General features: G+C 42.5%; 1 long non-coding RNA gene and 2 gene segments (V, D, J or C); 2 read left to right on the forward strand and 1 right to left on the reverse strand.

The window, feature by feature from the left end:
- Window positions 1-23,841, forward strand: part of LOC115652928 — a 547,780-nt gene that overhangs the window by 330,162 nt on the left and 193,777 nt on the right.
- The window catches only part of LOC115652939, a 147,815-nt gene that overhangs the window by 70,976 nt on the left and 52,998 nt on the right, over window positions 1-23,841 (reverse strand). The window lies entirely within an intron of this gene.
- LOC115652936 lies at window positions 3,702-16,451 on the forward strand. The segment is given in 3 exon segments: window positions 3,702-3,784; window positions 4,016-4,288; window positions 16,377-16,451. Coding segments are annotated over 3 exon segments (324 nt in total).

Raw genomic sequence — 23,841 nt, forward strand, 5'->3', positions numbered from 1 at the left:
TGCTGGACTGTCAGCAAGGCTATAGCTCATCACGGTGATACCGATCAGTACAAAAAGCTCCCTGCTTTCTTCAGTTTCTGTTCCTACTGTAACAGCTACTTCCTATATAGAGTGACAGTACCAATGCACCTGCTGTCCTTTCATAAGGAAATGGGATCTGTCGGGCTTTGGGCTCTTCGCTCCAGCGTCCTGTTTCTCCCGTCATTTTAGAGCTGTCACCATGGCATATGGAAGAGACTAAACTCAAGGGGGAGATTCATTACTTTACACACAGAGAGAGATCCTCAACTGGTGAAGTTACTTGGGCTATGTAGATTTACATCAGTGGAGGATCAGTCCCATACAGTCACTGCTACTAAACTCTGTTGCTCTCCAAAGCTGCACATTACATTGCAATCCTAGCACTTTCTTAACGAGCTTGGAAAATGCAGAGTATATAGATTTCAGATCTACAAAGTAATAAGCCAGTAAAAAAAACTCCAGAGCAGCGGAAATGTTAAAAGAAAATCAAAGGTAATCTTCAAAAAATACATATTTCAGTAAATTAATGTTTTTAGATGATGAAAAGAGGTTGTTCATATAGCAAGATTGTCTGGTTAGCAAGTATCTAAAAGAATGCCAGCATATCCATATGTACCTATTAATGCTACAGAACATTCATATCAAGGCCACAAGATGGCAACACATATCCATGCTACTCTCCCTAAGTATCAGAGGGTAGCCGTGTTAGTCTGGATCTGTAAAAGCAGCAAAGAATCCTGTGGCACCTTATAGACTAACAGACGTTTTGGAGCATGAGCTTTCGTGGGTGAATACCCACTTCCTCAGATGCATGTGAGGAAGTGGGTATTCACCCACGAAAGCTCATGCTCCAAAACGTCTGTTAGTCTATAAGGTGCCACAGGATTCTTTGCTGCTCTCCCTAAGTAATTTGTTACAGTCCTTAACTATGCTTACTGTTAGGAAGTTTTTCCTAATATCTCACCTAAATCTTTTTTCATATTCTTGAAGACTGTTATGTCCTCCCTTATAGTCCCTTGTGTAGACTAAACAAATCCAGTGTTTTCAATCTTTCCTGATAGGTCATGTTTTCTAGACTTGTAATTATTTTTGTAGCTCTCCTCCCTACTTTCTCCAATGTTTTCACATCTGTCCCGAAGTTTGGTACCAAGAACTGGACACAGGACTCCCGCTGAGGCCTTAACAGTGCTGATTAGAGTAGAATTACTACTTCTCATGTCTTTCTGTCAGAGGCAACATTAACTCTTCCACAGCCTGCTCTGTGTTGCAGGAAAATGCCCATGGAAGAGAAGGCCCCCAGAAGAGGGTGGCCAGGGTTCCTTGATAGTCCAGTGGGTCAAGACTGAGGGAAAAGGGCAGACTGCCCTAGAGCCAGAAAAGATCAGTTCTCCCACAACCAGATGGCTCTAAACAGCTGTACATCCCCCAGAATGTACAGAGTTATGGGGTTTGATGTGCTGACTCTTCCACAAGGGACCCCAGCACAAAAGAAATTGGAGAAAGCTATAGGAGAGGATCCTTGCAGTTTGCCTTTCTCTCCTTCAGAAAAACTCTAGTTGTTTAAATCCCAATCAACTGACAGTTCCTTACAGCCCCTGTTATCCCACTTCTCTGCCCAGGAAGAATTAGAACTACATGGGATGAGTTATTGTGAAATTAAACATCCTTGTGAAGACCCTGCTGTGAATCTGCTGAAGGCCCAAGGCTCTGATGAGACCAAGATACACATACCGGAGGCAGACATTGGAGATCCACATCCACACTGGAGGCTGGTTTGAGAACTTTGTTTAGACCAGGGGTAGGCAACCTATGGCACAGGTGCCAAAGGCGGCACGCTTGCTGATTTTTAGTGACACTCACTCTGCGTGGGTCCTGGTCTCTGGTCTGGGGGGCTCTGCATTTTAATTTAATTTTAAATGATGGTTCTAAAACATTTTGAAGACCTTATTTACTTTACATACAACAATAGTTTAGTTATATATTATAGAGTTATAGAAAGAGACCTTCTAAAAATGTTAATATATATTACTGGCACATGAAACCTTAAATTAGAGTGAATAAATGAAGACTTGGCACACCACTTCTGAAAGGTTGCCGACCCCTGGTTTAGGCCTTTGATAAGGTGAGTGACCAATCATGAAAGTCACTTCTAGATGCACAGACAAACTTGTCCATCGTTTGGAGTTCTTTGTATCTGGGATTTTTGTTCAGGTCCAACTCTAATCTAAACTTTGCAAATATAGGAAAAAGTTCTATCATCCATTGGCCTGAGCTACACTTAATACTTCTCACCAGCACAGCTATGCCAGCAATGCTGTGATTTTTGAACAACATAGCTATGCTGCTATAAGAACTAGTGTAGATGCAGATATGGAGGCATAAAGTACTTCTGCTGATATAGATTATGTCCCTAGGGGAACTGGTGTAAGCTGTGCTGGCAGAAGCAATTTTATGCCGATAGAAGTTGCAACTACACAAGGACAGTTTGCCAGTATAGTTCAACTGGTATAGCTATGCCAGCAAAACATTAATATAGACAAAGCCTAACTCACTGTGAAGAAGAGACTATGCTAATATGAAATGGTATAGTATAAGATGCTATTAAAGGACAAGAGATGCTAAGTGGAGTTGTATGATGGTGTATGTTGTGGGACGAAGATCAAGAGGAACATATGCTGTTAGGTGCACAGAGACACAGGGGACTGGACTCCTGGATGGAACCTCCACCAAGACTGCCTGCTTGGATCTTTGTCAAGAGGGAGAAGGGTGACAGAGACTGGTGGACAACTAGACAGTGATCAGGAAGGGTGGCACCGCTGGGCTCTTATACGATTATGTTTTCCCACTAGAGTAGGACATAGTAGGGTTCTAGAAAGCTACTGTTATGTTATTTTTATTCTGGTTAAATAGAAGTTTAGTGGTTTTTCAAATCCAAAAGTTTAAGACGATGAAGGGATCTGCAGGGCCCTAGAAACAGTTAGGAAAAGCGACTAGGATCACCCAACATTCACGGGCAAGTGGCCTGAGATGAAGATCAGGGAGGTAAAAGGGCTGCATTGGCAGCCTAGAGATGAGGGTGTTGAACAAGGTGTGTGTCTCAGAAAGGGCAGATAATGACACTCATACTAAGCAGTATCTCAGCCCACAGGCAGTCCCATGAATATCAATAAAAGGGCTTACAAAGTAAGATACTCATGGAATATCAAAGTTGGAAGGGACCTCAGGCAGTCATCTAGTCCAATCCCCTGCTCAAAGTAGGGCCAATCCCTAGCTATTTTTTTTGCCCCAGATCCCTAAGTGGCCCCCTCAAGGATTGAACTCATATTCCTGGATTTTAGCAGGCCAATGCTCAAACCACTGAGCTATCCCTCCCCTCCACAAAGGAAGCTTCTCAGATTCTGGCTGAAAGTGACCAGTGATACAGAAACACAGACACTGAATACTGCATTAAAACATACATTAATAACAAGACCCATTGCTGACTTTACGTGTGCAATACTCAGTTCAATCTACAGAAGCTGCATTCTGAGACTGAGGGCAATACAAGATCCTCTCTTTCAACTGGGGAACAGAGAACGGACATTTACAGAGGGCAGCTGCTTTGCATATTTCCACCTGAGTGACATCTCCTTGCAATGTAGGACTCATATAAAGTGTTATTTCTTAGACTTTATACCATAGATTCACACTGTCTTTCAGACTAGAGGGACAAATATGATTTCACAGACTCATCTCATCTGGCTCCTAGTGCTCTGGATTCAGGGTAAGAACAACATCATGGAAGTAGTAGATGAAGAATCTCTCACCAAGACTTAATTATCATAGATTTCTTCATCAAACCTACATTAATTCTTCGTCCCATGAGCTCACTGGAGTGCTCTCTCCAATAGACACAAATAATGCAACTAGACAGTTTAAATGAAAAATAGATAGTAGATATTCGCAGATTTATTTTTATAGGAGTATTTCATGTGATTTTTTTCTTCTCACCCAGATGCCAAGGGGCAGATTGTGCTGACTCAGACTCCAGAATCCCTGGCAGTGTCTCCAGGAGACAGAGTCACCATCAACTGCAAAGCCAGTTCTAGTGCTGGCGGATATGTGGCCTGGTACCAACAGAAATCAGGACAAGCTCCTAAGCTCCTTATCTACGGCCCTTCCACCCGTCCCTCTGGGGTCCCAGACCGGTTCAGTGGCAGTGAGTCTGGCACTGACTTCACTTTTACAATCAGCCAGGTAGAAGCTGATGATGCTGGAGATTATTATTGTCAACAAGGTCAAAGCTGGCCTCTCACAGTGATACAAGGCAATGCAAAAACCCCCCTGCTTTCTTCAGCTTCAGTTCCTCCTGTAACTGCTGCTTTGTCAGAGTGGTGGAGTGTCTGTCCATTTCAGGCACCTCACCCCTTAGCCATTCCTTCTATCATTTCTACAGCTCCCCCGCACTGTAGTAGCACAATAATTGGATTTTTTCAGGGTGATTATTAATAGCTTCCTTTTAACTACTGAAGAGTATTTGCTCTTATACACTGGATCTAATTTCCCACTAACTTTACAAGATAGCCATTTGTCATCTGAAATGTTAGACCTACCACTGCATCCAGAAATTACTTGTGTAAGCAGAATGAGCAGAGTGTCTGTCTCCCTCCCCATACAAGCATAAAGCAGTGAGATCCCTTTCCACAATCTGGTGCATGCTCATAAGACAGCTCACAGATGGGACAGAGAAAAGGACTGTCTACACTACAATTCCTGAGTCACTTCTGTATTTCACTGACCTACAGAATCTGGTCTAGATTTCAGACAATCTCAAATAGGAGAGGAAAAGTGCTGACTCCAGTTCAGTTTTTAGCAAGTAGCAGTTACACCTTATCTGCTAGTCACCTAGCCCTGGGCAGCAGCACAAAGCCTAAGTACCATGCTGCTGTTCTCTGCAGGGGTTTAGCTGTGGAGGTAGTCTCTCCAACAAGTCTACAGCAGCCTCCATCGCCCTTAGGCCATGGCTACACTGGCACTTTAGAGCACTGCAACTTTCACGCTCAGGGGTGTGAAAAATACACCTCCCTCAGCACTGCAAGATACAGCACTGTAAAGCCTCAGTGTAAACAGTGCCACAGCGCTGGGACCGTGGCTCCCAGCGCTGCAAGCTACACCCACAGAGGATGTGGAGTACCTGCAGCGCTGGCGCTGCGACCACACTCGAATCTTCAAGTGTAGCCATATCCTTATTCATCCTCAGCACCAGGGGATGTGGCTAGCAGCAAATCCTGCTGCATTTCTCCTGCCCTTCCTTAGGCCTTATCCTAAATGGCCCCCACACTCTGGTATACATAGATTTCCTGCAGAGCTAGGAGCATTTCATTATCTGCTCATGCTAAGCTTCATTCTATGACTTAATATAAACAGTGATAATATTTGATATGGTCTCAGCATTATACAGACAACCCTCCCAGGTCGGTAACACTATCATCCCATTTTACAGAAGGATGAAGTGCCTTGCCTAAAGCCACACACTGAGTCAGTGTCAGATTTAGAATTCACATCTTCGGCTTCCTTAACTTATGCGTATGCTCTCATGGCACACTGCTTACTAGCAACAGAACAAACCGTCGGGCAGAGTGAATGTGTGATTTACAATCAGCCTTGCAAATATTTACCTGCCCAGGGAACAAAAATCACCTTCCCCAGACTTGGTAAGAATTAAAAAACTCAGTCCTTTGGTTAGAATGCTCCCATTAGTATAAGCTCATAGTCGAGAGATCTGAGCAGGAAAGAGGTAAAATGGAGATGTTTCCAGAGCCTTTTATACCTTCTGCCAAGTGAAGGGAAACCCATTGTTCTCACTGTGGAAACTTACAGGTAACAAGAGGATGTTTGGAGTCACAGGAGCAAGTCACATGTCCATGCATGCTTTGCTTAGTTCTAGTACAGGCCATCCTCCATACTCTAGTTAGAATGTTCACAGAATAGATCATTAAGTGAAGATAGGCGTTTCCCATTGTGTTAGGTGTTCTTTGATGGGCCATTCAACTTGAACAGTTTCTTCACAATGTGCCAGCTACACAACTTGTTGGTGTTTCCACAGGAGCAAACATTTGAAATACAGATACATAGTTAATATTCATAACTTCAGATACAAAAATGATACAAGCATACAATAAGCATAATCAAATGTAGCAAATCATAACTTTTCTATTGACACCTCACTTGACACACTTTGTATATGATTTGTTGCAATTATATAATAGTGGCAGCAACAATGATCTGCCTGGTCATATTTTAATCAGGTAACATCACAGTGCTATGTTGCTAAATCAATTTAAAGACATTGAAAAATCAAGTGTATTCACTTCCGTTATCTATTCTTTTAACAGGTCAAAACATAAGAATGACCATACTGGGTCAGCCTAGTGGTCCATTTAACCCAGGATCCTGTCTTCTGACACTGGCAGGTAAATTAATCTTTCAGGATATAAAGAAGTTATTTGTGTAACATGTTTTTCACACTACCGAGTGTCATTTTTGACAGGTATTTTTGGTGGGGTTATGAGTATTTGGTTTGCTTGTGCAAAAATACAGTATTTCTTTGAAGTGAGCTCTACCCACCTACACCAGGCATGGCCATTTCCAGAGCAGCTGAGTTGCATATCTATCCTCCTGAAAGAAGAAGCTAAACTTCCCCACAACTGACACTAGATGGCCACATTCAACTCTCTTTTCAGTGGTAGCTGAGAGCTCCATGTTTTTGAAAAGGAGGCCAGACAGTTTAAGGGCTGAAATATGAATTTAAGAGTCTAACTTTAAATCTCCAGGAATAAAAATCATGGTCTAGTTATACAACGTCATGAAGAACACTGGGAGCTCTGCTACAGGGCTCCCAAACCATTTAATGGGACATTAGCCTATTCCTATACACTGTTACTTTTGGGATTTTAAGGGCAAAATAGGAGATTCAGGATTAAGGTTCCCACAACACTGTGCATAACAGTACGGTCTCTGAGGTAATAAACTTATAAATCCAGTAGGAAGTAGTAGGAAAGGGAATGTTAGCTCCCTGTGCAGATCCCCTGATGCAGGGAGATCACTAATATTTTCTTTTTGAGGAGATTTCTAGAAGAACCATTTAAATTTTAACAAGCAGCTGAGCAACACTGATGAGCTGAGAGCATTGATTCCCATTCCACCTTGACAAATGCCATTTCAACACAAAGCGAGGAACAGGAACTGCAACCTAATCTAGATTTGTTCAAGAGAAGAGGGTCTTGAGCAAGATAGGTACCTCTGGCGGCCAGCTTCACTATTATCAGAACTGCCACGTGAACACAAATTGAGGATGCTGCCCCAGGGTCCATAAGGTTGGACTTGCTGATTTCATTCATGGCCTCTTTTACTTCCCTTTCTCTGCATGTTTTTAGCTCGCATGGAAATTTCCATCTCTGAACTAAGTTTGCATATCTCACACCCAAGTAACACTGCTCTGCAGCTCTGAGCCCTTATAAATGTTCCATTTCATTGGTTACAATTTGTTGATCAGCACTGGGCCAGTCAGACGTAGCAAGATGATCTCTCAGGTTCAGCTTATCTGGCTGTTAGTGCTCTGGGTCCAAGGTAAGAATCAAATGAAGGGGGCACTGGATAATTTAAGTCACACTGATCCACAGAAAAATTTAAGAGCTCTAGAAATGTTTATTATTGATCTGTAAACATTCCTGACTTAGTGACAGTAACTTCTGAAATGCTGGTCTCCTGACTACAGTTAAGAGAAAAAACAGGTTTGATAAAAACACAAGCAATCGAAAATAATGTGGAATAAAAGAACTACCTCAAACTTCTTATGAACGTTATTCTCAGAAGATGAACTATCAGAAGTATGGAAAGAGGCACATGAGAATATCTATCAAGACAAAATATTGGGTATTTGAATTATCTATACTGTTGAGAGATACGCCAAATGTACAAACTACACATAGAGACAAAAACACCATGTAGAGAGACACTATGCACGTACATACTAATGTATATTCTGTTTGTTAATTCAGACTCCAGTGGGCAGATTGTGCTGACTCAGATGCCAGAATCCCTGGCAGTGTCTCCTGGAGACACAGTCACCATCAACTGCAAAGCCAGTTCAAGCCTCACCTGGAGTAGCTATCACTTACTAGCCTGGTACCAACAGAAATCAGGACAAGCTCCAAAGCTCCTCATCTATGATGCTTCCAACCGTGCCTCTGGGATCCCAGACCGGTTTAGCGGCAGTGGCTCTGGCACTGATTACACTCTCACAATCAGCAGAGTTGAAGCTGAAGATGCTGGAGATTACTACTGTCAGCAGTATCAAAGCTCACCCACAGTGATACAGACCAATACAAAAACCTCCCCATCCTGTTCCTTTCATTCTAGCAGCTGCTTATGATACATATTTGCTATACTACATTTCAGACAGCATTTTGGCAGCCTTCCAACACCAGGCATAACAGAAATTAGTGATGTCGAGTTTAAGAATACTAAGCTCAACCTGTTTTATTTACTCACATACACCAGTCCTGAAAGAGAAGTCATGAAAAACAGTATGCAGGCAAACCTCTCTATCAGGAATCTCATCCCAGCACCAATGCACATGTTCCAGGGAGCAAATCAGAATATAATCAGAGACTAAGACAGAGCAACCTCTTCTGCTCCTGCTCACACAGCTCCCTTTCCTCAGAGCCCTGCATAACCCAAACTATCAATAACCCAGCAGTTCTTCCCAAAAGGGAACTGTCATAACATTTTTCCCAGATCTGGACCTTAGCGTCCAAAATATGGGTGTTAGTATGAAAACCTCCAAGCTAGTTACTCTGGTCCCCCCAACAATCTTCCCTGGAGACCCCAAGACCCAAATTCCTTCAGTCTTACAACAAAGGGGAATAAACCATTTCCCCCCCCCTTCTCCCTTCCAGATGTTCCCTCCCTGGGTTCCTGGAGAGATACACAGAAGCAAGCTCCGTGAGTCTAAACAGAGGGACTCCACCCTCTCTATTTCCAGTTCTGGAAACAGAAGTACCGAGAGGTCTAATCCCGCCCCCCTTCACCCAGAGGATATGCAAAGTCAGGCTTAGTAAATCTAACACAAAGAGATTTTTCCCCTGACTTCTTCCTCCCACCAATTCTCTGGTGAGTTGCAGACTCAATTCCCTGGACTCCCCACTAAAGAAAAACTCCAACAGGTCTTAAAAAGAAAGCTTTATATAAAAAGAAAGAAAAGGACATAAAAATGGTCTCTCTGTATTAAGGTGACAAATACAGGGTCATTTGCTTAAAAGAAAAAAATGAATAAACAGCCTTATCCAAAAAAGAATACAATTTAAACATTCCAGCAACTACACCCATCTAAATACAAAAGAAAACAATATAAACCTTATTGTCTTACTATCTTGTACTTACAACTTGGAAACAGAGATTAGAAAGCCAGGAGAAAGAAAAATCACTCTCATAGCCGAGAGGGCACAGACACAAGACAAAGGACAAAGAACTCACACCCAAAACTTCCCTCCACCTAGATTTGAAAAAGTCTTGTTTCCTGATTGGTCCTCTGGTCAGGTGTTTCAGGTTACTCCTTTCCAGGTGATAGAGACATTAACCCTTAGCTATCTGTTTATGACAGGAACATCTGCTCATACATTAAGAAAATACTTGGAAGACTGTGTGTAACAGGACCACTTGGAGAAACGACGACAGTTAGTCTCTGAGGTGCCACAAGTACTCCTATTCCTTTTGCGGATACAGACTAACACAGCTGCTACTCTGAAAGGACAGTTGACTATACAGTACTGTCATTAAACTTTGCTGCTGGAGGCTTTTTTCATTTGGTAAAGAAAGTTTGGGGTTCTGTTCTTGTTTTTCTGCCAGCCACTGAATTGGAGGCATTTTTTCCTGCATAAATGGCTTTACTCTCCAATTGACCAAAATAATTCTTACTTGCTGCTCCCCAGTTGGAGCATTTCAGGAGTAAAACAGACATAGCCCTCCCAGTGCTTTACAGGCAGTGTTGTCGTGTGGAGGTCCAGAACTCCAGAGCTAGCAAAGTGTAGAAGGGTCAAAGGGGCATCAAGCTCACCTTCTGGAATGAAGGAACAACTCCAGCTACTCTCTAGCGACCCACTTGGAATCACACAGACAGGAGCTATTGGCTGTGTCCATCCTTCATTTGCTAGAGGGAAGGTGGCAGCAACATGGGGCCCCTGGGCACTTATTAGGTTCACAAGTGGCCTCAGATGGGAAAAAGCACAAAGCCATATTTTCTCCTTTAGATGAGGGCACTTGACATGTTTGTGGGGCTGAGGAAGAGTTTGGCATGTCTGAAAGAACATATGCACACGTTCCCTCAGATGATACTGGTTGTTCAGCACAGCTGCTTTCCAGCATATTGTTGTGGCTTCAAGCTGGAGCACCAATGCTGGAACAAGTGGCAGCTTTCCAAATTTTTCTTCTTTTGTTAGCCACAGAATCACCCCCGAATCTTGCAATTGGTTGATGTGGTGGCACCAAAACATATTGAGTGACACTTGTACTGTATAAGACAAAGGACTCATTTGCCAGACCCCCGGTACTGGGTCCCCAATAAATGCACAAATACTGTTTGACCCACTTGTAGATGACAAGGTTCATTGTTCCCTCATGCCTTAGCTTGACTTAGATGTAGGTTTGGCTTCAATAAGTTCAAGTGTGACCTGAAATATTAGCCCATACTGTCATAAACAGATAGTTAAGGGTTAATGTATCTCTTACCCGTAAAGGGTTAACAAACAGGGACCCCAAACATCTGACCAGAGGACCAATCAGAAGACAAGATACTTTCAAATCTCATGGGAGGGAAGCCTTTGTTTGTGGGTTTGGGGTTTGGCTTTGTTCTCTCTGGGTCCTGGATGGGGCTAGAGGTGCAACCAGGTTTCTGCCAATCTCCCTGCTACAGTCTCTTATCTGTTCAGAATTGTGAGTAAGAAAAGGCGGTCATAGTCTTTTAATTTGGGGTTTTTTTCATTTACATATGTGTACTTGCTGGAAGTAGCTTAAATTGTGTTTCTGCTGGAGAAAGTTTCTTTCTATTGTTTATAAGTTGAAAGACCCTGTAACTGTTTACCATCTAAAGTGCAGAGATATACCTTTTACTTTTTTCTTTCTTTTTTATTAAAAGTTTTGCTTTTAAGACCTGTTTAATTTTTTTCTCCTAGTTAAGGTTCAAGGGAATTGGTGGGGAGAAGGGAAGGATAAATTTTCTCTTTGGGTTATATTCATGCAGCTTGTATTGCCTCTGGCTGAGGGAGAAGGTAACACTCCTCTCGGTGTGGTGATTCAAAAAGTTGAATCAGGCGATCTCCTAGTGTTCCCAGGGCGAGAAGGAGCTGGGAGGAAGAAGGGAGGTGGGAGGAAATGGCTTATTTCCCTTTGTTGTGAGACTCAAGGAATCTGGGTCTTGGGGTCCCCTGGGAAGGTTTTGGGGGGACCAGAGGGTATCAGGCCCTAAAAATTCCTGATTGGTGGCAGCCTATCAGATCTAAGCTGGTAATTAATCTTAGGGGAATTCATGCTAGTACCCATATTTTAGCCTCTAAGGTCCAGAATTGGGAATTATACTTGACACATACACAGCATTCCAGATGTTTGGTTTATCATGGCATTTCATTATGCTAGCAAGAAGCATGCCAGTTTCTGCTGTAAAGACACCATGTCATATTCCCTGGATCGCAGTGTTTGCTTAGAAGTTTGCACAGACCTTTCAGCCAAGCCATTGGTGGCTGGGTGATATGGGGCTGAGGTGATATGTCTAATAACATTTTTCTTCATGAACCATTAAAACTCTTCTGAACTAAACTGATGATCATTGTAACTCATGTTTTGTTCTGGCAGTCCAGTAGACCTTGTGCATCAATAATGTCCCCACAATAATTGGGGACATTATAAGCTACTGAGTCCTTGACAAATTTGTATTTAATGTGATTGACTCATAAGTCATAACCCATATTCTTCTATACATTTTAATATCCTTTGCAGGGTTTCCAGATGTTATGCATCACTTCCACTGGTCACAAAAGCATCATCCAAACACCACCATTCATGGAATATCTTGCAAAACTTGCTGTACTGTAATGTAGCAAGAGCTGAAGGAACACGAAACACTAGTCTGTCGTACCGGTACAAACTCATTTGTGTATTGATTTTGAGGTATGCCTTAGACTGTTTCAGAAATTCCAATTGTAGGTATATCTGTGACAAATCAATTTTGCTGAATCATTGTCCACCTGCTAGTGTAGCAAAAATGTCTTCAATTTGAGGCAGGCTTTTTTTTTTTCAACGTTCAGTTCAGGTTTATGCTGACCTTAAAATCTCCACATACTCTTACTGCACCACTTCTTTCTTCTTCTTTTTTTGTTTACAGTTGGAATTGTAGGAGCTCCCAACTCACTCCAGGCCACTTTTTAAAGTAGGCAGCATCTTAACAGAGTTCCAGTCCAGGAGAACCTTATGTAAACATTCACAGCCTTACAGGGCCAGTCCCCTCTTCTCAATGACATACGAGTCTAAAAAACATTGCTTATTGTTATATTCCACTTCACTTGCATCACTCCAATTGGCACTATCTTTGCTCCTGAATAGTTTTTTTACCAACATTGGTGTCTCCCTCAATATGGTATTTTTCAAAGTTTTCTTATATTCTGAGTGAGAGACAGTGGATACTGTGGGCCTGCGTCCAATTCCATGTTGAGTGTTTTTCCCACCACCTGCACGGTCAACCAGATCGCTGACTTCCATTTCTCCTCATGCTATACGTATCCAGGCTGGCTACCCCACTCTTGCACTGTGTGTCACTTCTGCCTCTGTCCACAGAGTATACACTGATATTCCTTTATCTATACCCTATACTCTTTCTTATTTCTCTCAGCGAGCCAAACCGCTTGGATATGCCGATTTTTATTACAGTGTCTGCAACAGGCATGTTTAAATCAGCAGTCACGGGGAGTGTGGAACCCTTTACCATACAGATAACATGGGTCTGTCTGCTGAGTGGACCAGCTCTTGGCTGGGGTTACAGATAGTGTATGCCTTCCTACTTCCATTTTAGCTCCCATGCCACACTTTCCATTGCTAGTCCAAGTTCTGCTGAGCCTTTAAAAGTCAGATTTTCCTCAGTTAGAAGCCTCTTCTGTATGCTTTCATTAAGCAACTCTCACACAATTTTCTCTTAGGGCCCCGTTAAGCCCATCCCTAAAAGCACAGTGTTATGACAATCTTTTTTAACCCTGCCGCCAAGGAGGAAATAGATTCACGTGCAAGCTGATGCCACTTGTGAAATCTGAACCTCTCTGCTATAATCAGTGCTTCAGATACCAAGGGCTCTTGAGCAACACTCACTCTCTCAAAGGGTTTTGCTTGCGGGCGATCAAACTGCGTACAAATCTGTAGGACAGATTAGTGCTGTACTATTCCATTGGCTTTGCTCTGTGAATCAGCTGCTTCACGTACGGACTCACGGTGTTTATGCACCTGATACTCTCCATATGGGGACAGTGCTAGGGTCACACTTCAGGCACCATTCCGCTGCTTTCTTTTGACTTAATCTTCACAGTCCTCCCCCCTTCTCCCCCCGCCCCCATGGCATGTGTGATTTTCAGTGGCACTCACACTGCCTGGGTCCTGGCCATCGGTCTAGGGGGCTCTTCATTTTAATTTAATCTTAAATGAAGCTTCTTAAACATTTTAAAAACTTTATTTACTTTACATACAACAATAGTTTAGTTATATATTATAGACTTATAGAAAGAGACCTTCTAAAAACATTAACAGGTATTACTGGCATGCGAAACCTTAAATTAGTGTGAATAAATGAGGACTCGGCACACCATTTCTGAAAGGTTGCCGACCCCTGCTAAGCCCTGCTAGCATGGGATGAAAACATTTTTATTTCATTCTTACATAACAGTAAGGAACATTTGATGGTTTAGATAAAGTCAGGACATGTAACAGGGAAGGGTTTTCCTGGGGGTTACAGCAAAATCTGAGACCAGTCTCTACCACACCACATGCAGCAAATAGACTTAAATCCCTCACATACTATTCTTGTCTCTTCTATATACTGTTCCGTCAAATTACAGCACTATTCATCTGCTTGTCTGCTCCAATCAGCTGACAAGCAAGATGACAAACTAGAGAGAGAGAAGTGGAGTGTATTAAATTTATAACCTTTTGGCTGTTAGCGAATTTAAAAAAAAAACACAAATAAGGGTCAGATTCTTCTCTGAGTTAAGCCGGTATAAATTGGAAGAAAATCCATTTACTCTGATTCCTTTGATGGAAAACAGTCAGCTCAACATTCCTTCAAAAACTCTCCAGCAGGAGCCCATTGGTTAGTTTCTGTGCGCTCTATTAACTTGCTAACATATGTATAAGGAAAGAAACACATGCACCAGCCAGCAGTTGTCGTGGCTAATGAGTTCGTTTCCCAGCACCACCAAGACCACAGCAGCAAAAGCCTATGGAACAGTCTTGCGCTATGAAATAATAGTACTTAGCGTTTCTCTGCTGGTCTTGTGCACTGATCTCGAAGTGTTCTACAGGAAAAGCCACTTAGTTACAGATGGAGAAAACTGCGGCAGGCATGAAGTAACTTGACCAAGCTCCTCCAAAGACTTGAGAGACCTAATGTAACCTGAGTGAACATTAACTCTGCCACAGCTACCCGTGTGTGCCTTTGGGAGTGGTGGAGGACCCCACGGGAGGCCAGCCAGGGGAAACCTTGTCAGCATGGTCCCAGTGGCTCAGGACTATGCAGAAAAGCAGACAGCCCTAGAGCCAACACAGAAGCACTATTTACCCTGACTTCCTGTGCATCCCCTATGCTGTGCAGTGTTTGAGGGCAGAAGCGCTGCTTCTTGCACAAGGACCCCGGCAACAGACTGGATTGGAGAAAGTTCTTTGAGAGGGTCCACGCACAGTTTACTTCCACTCCCCATGGAAGGAGATGGTCAGGTCCGAGGTCTTCTCTTCCCAAAGCTGTCAATCCAGCACCAGTCTCACGCAAACTTCGTAAATGGACCCAGTTGTTGTTATGGAAAATGGCATTTTTCAGCAAGATCTTTAATTGCTTATATCTCATTCAACCTTACAGCCCTTCCTATCTCACTGCTCTGCTCATGGCTATTCCAGGTGACTCTAGGTGTGAACTATCCAGAAACCTGATGGCCTGTCCATGAATGTGCTGCACGATCCAAGCTACAGATGGGCAAAAGTGGCATGTACTGGAGACAGACTGAGAGCCACATTTATTAATATTTCAAGGAGGTTGGATTCAGCACTTTGGTTTAGTCCTTTAAAGAGAGAGGGGGTCAGCCGTGACAGTTACCTCCAGGTGCACAGCCAAACTCTTCCGCAGTCTGGAGCAGCTTCAACCTGGAATTTTGGTTCAGACCCAACTCTAATCTAAACACAGTAACTAAAGAGCTGAATAGTACCTTCCTGCACAAGCAGTGCCACCAAAATCAGAACGATTGCTTCTGAAGGTAAGGTACTACTCAGAATCTGGCTGTAACTTATCAATGATACATCCACAAACACTGGATGTTCACCTAAAGCTTATAATGATTATCAAAGCCCTAGCTGACATATGAGCAATAATACCCTGCTTCATTCATAGACACTCCATTCTCAGACCAGAGGCTGTACATGGCTCTCTCTCCACACCCTCTGCACTGGGCCACAGGGAATGCACATTTATACAGAGCAGCTGCTTTCAATATTTCTGCCTGAGCAGCAACCTCTTTCAATGCCGGGCAGATATAAAAATTTTATTTTTCAGACTTTATGTCTTAGATTCTCAGTGTCTGTCAGACTTGACGAATCAGGATGATTTCACAGACTCATCTAATCTGGCTCCTAGTGCTCTGGATTCAGGGTAAGAACACCGCCAGGGGAGTTATTAGATTAAGATGATAATCTCTCACCATGATTTAGTTATAATAGAGCTCGTCATCAAATCAACATTAATTCTTCATCCCATGAGATCACAAGTAGACATTTCCAGTGGATATAGACTTCAATGTAATTAACTTGTTCAACTGAAATTTAGTCAATAAATATTTGCAGTTTTCCTTTTTTTAATAGCATTTAATTTGATTCTCCTAATTTTTCTTATAATATTTTTCCTTTCTGCCAGATTCCAATGGGCAGATTGTGATGACTCAGACTCCAGAATCCCTGCAGTGTCTCCTGGAGACACAGCCACTATCTGCTGCAAAGCCACTGCCAATGCTTATATCTATATGGCCTGGTACCAACAGAAATCAGGAAAAGCTCCAAAGCTGGAGATTACTATTGTCAGCAAGGACAGAGCTTACTTCTCACAGTGATACAGACCAGAACAAAAACCTTCATTCCATTTCTGTTACTCAGTGTAACAGCTGTTTCCTACCCACTCCCAGAGCAGGCAAGCATGTTCCAGTCTTTGGGCAGCTTTTGAGAAACCACAAACCACAATCTAATTTCATCTTCTCATTTCTACAGCTCCTAGCCTGCTGGAATTTACAGGCTCATTTATTACAATAAACTCAGCAGCTTCCCTTTGTCCACTCAAGTCTACGCACTCCTTCCTGTAGGCAGAGTCCAATCTCCCACTATTATTACAATACAAACCACATGTCAGCTGACAAATGGCGACCACTGTATGAAGCTTTGCATGAGTATAGTGCTGGTATCTGCCTCCTAATGGGAGTGCTATTGTCACAAAAGACCCTTAACAGCCCCTTAATGGTTTCTTGCTTAATATGCAAGCCACAACTGCCAGAGAGAGCAGAAAAAAAAATTCTCTCTGGTTCCCTCTTAAAACCAAACTGTTTCTCTCTGCTAAAAAGCCCCTAGCAGAGAAAAGAAAAATATAATATTCCTACTGGCTTCTGGATTATATCTTTCCCATAAACGCTGCCACCATGTCATAAATTAGTCCCAGATTTGGACCTTAGCGTCCAAAATATGGGGGTTAGCATGAAAACCTCCAAGCTTAGTTACCAGCTTGGACCTGGTACTGCTGCCACCACCCAAAAAATTAGTGTTTTGGGGCACTCTGGTCCCCCCAAAAACCTTCCCTGGGGACCCCAAGACCCAAATCCCTTGAGTCTCACAGCAAAGGGAAATAAACCTTTTCCCTTCCCCCCCCCACCTCCAGGTGCTCCTGGAGAGAGACACAGAAGCAACCTCCATGAATCTAAGCAGAGGGAGTCCACCCTCTCTAATTCCAGTCCTGGAAACAAAAGCACTTCCCTCTTCACCCAGAGGGAATGCAAAGTCAGGCTAGTAAATCTAACACACACAGTTTCCCTCTGACTTCTTCCTCCCACCAATTCCCTGATGAGCTGCAGACTCAATTCCCTGGAGTTCCTCACTAAAGAAAAACTACAACAGGTCTTAAAAGAAAGCTTTATATAAAAAAGAAAGAAAAATACATACAAATGGTCTCTCTGTATTAAGGTGACAAATACAGGGTCAATTGCTTAAAAGAAATATGAATAAACAGCCTTATTCAAAAAGAATACAATTTAAAGCACTTCAGCAACTATATCCATGTAAATACAAAGAAAACAATAGAAACCTTACTGTCTTACTATATTTGTACTCACAACTTGTAAACAGAAGATTAGAAAGCAGGAAATAGAAATCCTTTTCATAGCTGAGAGAGATTCCGGCAGAAGACCCAGAACAAAAGACTCACACACAAAAAACCCTCCACCCAGAGTTGAAAAAATCCTGTTTCCTGGTTGGTCCTCTGGTCAGGTGCTTCAGGTGAAAGAGACATTAACCCTTAGCTATCTGTTTATGACACAGCTGACAAATGGTGACCACTGTACGAAGCCTCCAGATTCTACCTGCATGAGCAGAAACAACAGATTGGTTACTTCCTTCCTTAGTGGGCCATACAAAGACTAAGGCCACGTCTACACTTGAAAGCTTATGCAGCCACTTTATGACAAGGAGGAAGAGCTCTCCCGTCAACATAATTAATTCACCCACAACGAGCAGCCATAGCTCTGTTAGCATGAGACACTCCCCAACCGACATAGTGCTGTCCACACCAGCACTTATCTCGGCAAAACTTATGTCATTCAGGGAGCTGGAATATTTACACCCCTGACCGACATACGTTTTGCCGACATAAGTGCTAGCGTGGACATAGCCAAATGCACATCGACTCCTTTCCATATATTGTAGTCACACTTATGAGGCCAGCTGAATCTGCTCCCCCTCTGGTGTCTCTCAGTGTATCTCCACAGGTGTTAAACCTCTTCCCTCACCCGTCTCACAGTGGAATCATGCAATCCTCCGACTCTTTGATCATGACCAAGACATCCTATATACCTGCCCCTTAGCACCCACCACTAGGTCTAACTGGATTCCGAGCAACTGTGTTTCATAGAATGATAGAAATGTAGGCCTGGAAGGGACCTTGAGAAGTCAAGTCCAGCCCCCTGCACTGAGTCAAGACCGAGTCAACCTAGACCATTCTTGACAAGTGTTTGTCCAACCTGTTCTTAAAAACCTCCAATGACGGGGATTCCACAGCCTCTCTTGGAAGCCTATTTCAGATCTTAGCTACCCTTAGAGTTAGAAAGATTTTCCTAATATCAAACTTAAATATCCCCTGCTGCTGATTATGTCCATTACTTCTCATTCTGCCTTAAGCAGACCTGGAAAACAATTGATCACAGTCCTCTTTATAACAGCCCTTAACATTATTGAGGACTTGTCCAGTCCCCTCTCTGTCTTCATTTCTCAACACAACATTTGCCCAGTCTTTTTCTTACATCTTTCCTCATAAGTCAGGTTTTCTAAACCCTTCATCACTTTTTTGTTCTGTTTCCTCCTTTTGAAAACCTGTGACCAATGATAGTGACCAACAGCCTCCTTAAAACAAAGTATTTCTATTTAGCAGTTGGAACAAAGTATCAGAGAAAGAAGGATTTTAAAGAATAAAGAGATAGCATGTGTGTTTGATCTTATCTAATCTTATACTTTACAACAGGCAAAATCAAAGAGGCTAGCTTCTTAAATTACAGAACAAGAACTGAACCAACTCATATTCCCTTAGCGCTTGTCCACACATGGAGTCATTCCTGAATAGCTATTAACTATTAATAAATATTCTTGAATAACTATGAACACAGAGTAGCTATTCCTGAATAGCTCCATGAGTAGACAATCATAATTCGAGAATAAGTGTGCTTGCTCCTCTTTAGCTGAACCCACTTTGCAAGAATATTAAGCACAACATGAACAAGGATCTTTTAGGCTATATCTACACTAGAAATGCTAGAGCAGGGCAGCTGCATAGCACATAAGTGTAGACACATTACAACAACAGGAGGAGTTCTTGCATCTCTGGAGGAAATCTACCTCTCCAAGAGGCAGTAGCTATGTCAACGGAAGAATTCCTCCGTCAACTTAGTGTAGTCTGCTCTGGGGCTTATGTTGTCTTAAGTACGTCTCCCACAGGTGTGAATTTTTCACACCCCTGAGTAACATAGACAGGGCCACCTAACTTTCTAGTGAAGGGCAACCCTTATTCCAGAATAAAAATATCCACACATAGAGTTATTCAATCATAGTTATTGCACTTTAAATTCACACCACACATAATCCAAATTATATTTCAAGTGTAGACGAGTCCCTAAACAACACGGATCCTCCTCTGGTCCACCCTGGTCACAACTATCCGCATGTCCTGATGATGTTTCCTCTCTCCTCTACTTGTCCTGTTTGTCACCACCTCTTTCAAGGAAGCACCAGTGAACAGTGTCCTTCACTTGAGTCTGGGCCCAGTTGCCAGATGGTTCACCAGAGTATAACAGTCTTCGTTTGCAGGCCTAAGAGTGAAGTCTCTTGAAGCCTCAGACCACCGTTTGCTTGTTGGAATGAGCATGAGGACAGCTGCTCCATTGTCATGACCCATTCAATCTTCACAGACTGTAATAGCTACTCTGGTGGCTGTCTCCCCCATGTGGCTCTGGGTGTTCACACATTATAAAGCCAGATGGCGCCATTGTAGTCATCTGACCTCCTGTTTGATGCAGGCCCCAGTGTTTCCCTGAATTAATGCCTGTTTGAACTACAGCATATCTTTTGGAAGAAACAGCCATGCTGGATTTAAATGGGGGTAAACTGAGGTACAGAGAAGTGAGGGGATTGCAAATTCAGCACAAGGTTCTGTAACCTTTATTCATGCTGAGTAGAACCTTATCTGTGAGAAGTAAGGTAGCACTTAACATGAGCAAGGGGGGCAGAATCACCCCCAGAGTGAAAGTGGAGAAGGTAAAAGTTGCTGAAGACACAGACATTCAGGCTCTGGGTACTTAGTTAATTCCCATATTGGTTATAAGCGCCACTGCATGCTTGAATCTCTCATTCCACTCAATATGAGCTGATGTCTTAGCCTGAGGGCTGTACATGGCCCTTTCTCTGCAGTCCGTGCTCCGAGGAACATTCACAGAACCCTTTTACACAGAGCAGCTCTTTGCATATTTCCACTAGGTTGACATTTCCAGGTTCTACAGGGTATGTATAAATCTTTCATTCCCTAGTGTCATAAACAGATAGCTAAGGTTTAACATCTCTTTCCCCTGGAAAGAAGTAATCTGAACACCTGACCAGAGGACCAATCAGAAAACAGGATTTTTTCAACTCTGGGTGGAGGGAGTTTTGTGTCTGTGTTCTTTTTCTTCTGCCTGATGCTCTCTCAGCTATGAGGAGTGATTTCTATTTCCTGCTCTCTAATCTTCTGTTTCCAAGCTGTGAGTACAGAGATCATGTATTTACATGTCTATAGTTGCTGGAGTGCTTTGAATTGTATTCTTTTTGAATAAGGCTGTTTATTCATATTTCTTTTAAGCAATCGACCCTGTATTTGTCACCTTAATACAGAGAGACCATTTGTATGTAATTTTCTTTCTTTTATATAAAGCTTTCTTTTAAGACCTGTTGGAGTTTTCTTTAGTGGGGAACTTCAGGGAATTGGGTCTGCAGCTCACCAGGGAATTGGTGGGAGGAAGAAATCAGGGGGAGGTCTGTGTGGGCTAGATTTACTAGTCTGACTTTGCATTCTCTCTGGGTGAAGAGGAAAGTGCTTTTGTTTTCAGGACTGGAATTACAGAGGGCGGACTCCCTCTGCTTAGATTCACGGAGGTTGCTTCTGTGTATCTCTCCAGGAGCACCTGGAGGGAGGAAGGGAAAAGATTTATTTCCCTTTGTTGTGAGACTCAAGGGATTTGGGTCTTGGGGTCCCCAGGGAAGGTTTTTCAGGGGGACCAGAGTGCCCCAAAACACTCTAAATTTTTGGGTGGTGGCAGCAAATACCAGGTCCAAGCTGGTAATTAAGCTTGGAGGTTTTCATGCTAACCCCCATATTTTGGACGCTAAGGTCCAAATCTGGGACTAGAGTTATGACACCTAGACTTTAGGATTCTGAGCTTAGGATCAGTCAGTGCAGAAATCTTAAGATGATCTTTCAGATGCAGCTTCTGTGACTCCTAATGCTCTGGATTTAGTGTAACAACAACAACAACAGGATACACTGGTGTAAGAGAATCGTATATAAAGAATTAAAGGTTGTTAATTTCTTCATCAGATCAAGAATACTTACCACATAAGAATGCAGAATCATACATTTCCAGTATACAAAGTGCTTCATGTAACTAAGTAGATTAAATGGAAATGAGATATTGAATATGTCTAATTTCCTTTTTAAAAATATTCTTAATTGGATTTATTGTATCTCAAGTAGCTAGAAGGTGACAGTATCCAGTGGCTAGAAGGTGACAGTAGACAAATTTAGACTAGAAATAAAGTGAAAATGTTTAAGAGTGAAGGATATTAACTATTGGAACAACTTATCAAGGGTTGTGTTGGATTCTCCATCACTAGAAATTTCTTAATCAAACTGGCATGTTTTTCTAAACAATTTGCTCTAGTTCAAACAGGAATTAATTCAGGGAAGGGCTATGGCCTGTGCTGTGCTGCAGCTCAGACTAGATGATCTCAATGGTATGTTCTGGCCTTATAATCTATGAATACATATGTCTTCTATTTTTTTTCCCCCCTGCAAACTCCATTGAGGACACTGTGATGACTCAGACTGCAGAATCTCTATCAGCGTCTCCAGGAGACAATGTCACTACCAACTGCAAAGCCAGTTCCAGTGCTAACAGAATCAACAGAATGTGATGTGGTATCAACAGACACTGGGATAAGCTGCCAAGTTCCTTATCTATGGTGCCTCTGAGATGGGTTCAGTGAGTGGGTCTGGCAGTGACGACACATTTACAATCAGCAGGGTTGAAGCAGATGATGCTGGATTGTCAGCAAGGCTATAGTTCATCGAAGTGATACAGACCAGTACAAAAAGCACTCTGCTTTCTTCAGTTTCTGTTCCTCACTGTAACAGCTGCTTCTTATACAGAGTGACAGTACCAATGCACCTGCTGTCCTTTCATAAGGAAATGGGATCTGTCGGGCTTTGGGCTCTTCTCCCTATAGTCCTGTTTTCTCCCATCATTTTAGAGCTGTCACCATGGGATATGGAAGAGACTAAACTCAAGGGGGAGGTAGAGAGAGAGACACCCTTAACTGGTGTAAATCAGTGAAGTTACTTGGGCTATGCTGATTTACACCATGGAGGATCAATCCCCCAGGGTCACTGCTACTAAACTGTGCTGCTCTGCAAAGCTGCACATTACATTACAATCCGAGCACCTTCTTAATGAGCTTGCAAAATCCAGAGAACATAGACTTCAGCTCTACAAATGAATAAATCAGCCAGGAAAAATAACTCCAGAGCAGCAGCCAATGTTAAAATAAAATCAAAGTGGACCTTAAAAAATACCTATTTCTGCATATTAACCTTTGAAATGATGAAAAGAGATTGTTCATATAGCAAGATTGTCTGGCTATCAAGTGTCTAAAAGAATTCCAGCAGATCCTTATGTATCTTTATAAAACATGAGTATTAGGCTGAAATCTCCACAAGCCTACATTCATTGAAGTCAATACAATCCCGGCAGCAGAGAATATGGCTCACCATGTTCAAGGTATTAACTCCAACTCTTTAGTGCTACAGAACATTCATGTCATGGCCACAAGATGGCAACACTACCCATACTATTCTGGAGCATTTGAAATTTCATCTAAATAGTTTATAGCAAAGCTAATACGATTAGTAAACTCACTCCACACATTCGGAAGGAATGTAGATAAATCAGTTCTACTGTCCCCACCCTCATCAGCTCTGCTCTTGATTATTGTCACATCCTGCTTCCAGCCTCTCCAACACCTACTCTGGGTCCTTTCGCCATGCACTGGTGGAAGGGGCCTCACAGGTGGACAGAGCTGTAATTTGACCTCCTTCCTTCACTGTCACTAAAAATGTTTAGTGCTAACAGGAACCTTGACAAGTGCCTACTCTCCTTAGTTCTTATTCTGCCACCTGTCCCTTGGGAACTCCAGACCAGTTCAATTTTAATGAGTCTGACCCTTACAACACTCCTATAATCAGCAGATTCAAAGCAGATGGTGCTGGAATTCACTACTGTCAGCATTACCATAGTCCCCACTGCTTTCTACATTCTCCTTCTGTTTAAAAACATCTCAACTCGCAAACTGCAAATCTCAGTTCTCTGTTTCTGTTTAATAGAAAACATTCCACATTACTCTAATGTTAAACTCGGCCCAGCCTCTCAATATCACTGTTAATTGTAAACGGTGAGAAGAGTTAGATTAATAGAAAAAACCCTGGATACCCAACAAACACTC

The sequence above is a fragment of the Gopherus evgoodei genome, chromosome 5, assembly GCF_007399415.2.
Source record: "Gopherus evgoodei ecotype Sinaloan lineage chromosome 5, rGopEvg1_v1.p, whole genome shotgun sequence".
Lineage (NCBI taxonomy): Eukaryota > Metazoa > Chordata > Testudines > Testudinidae > Gopherus > Gopherus evgoodei.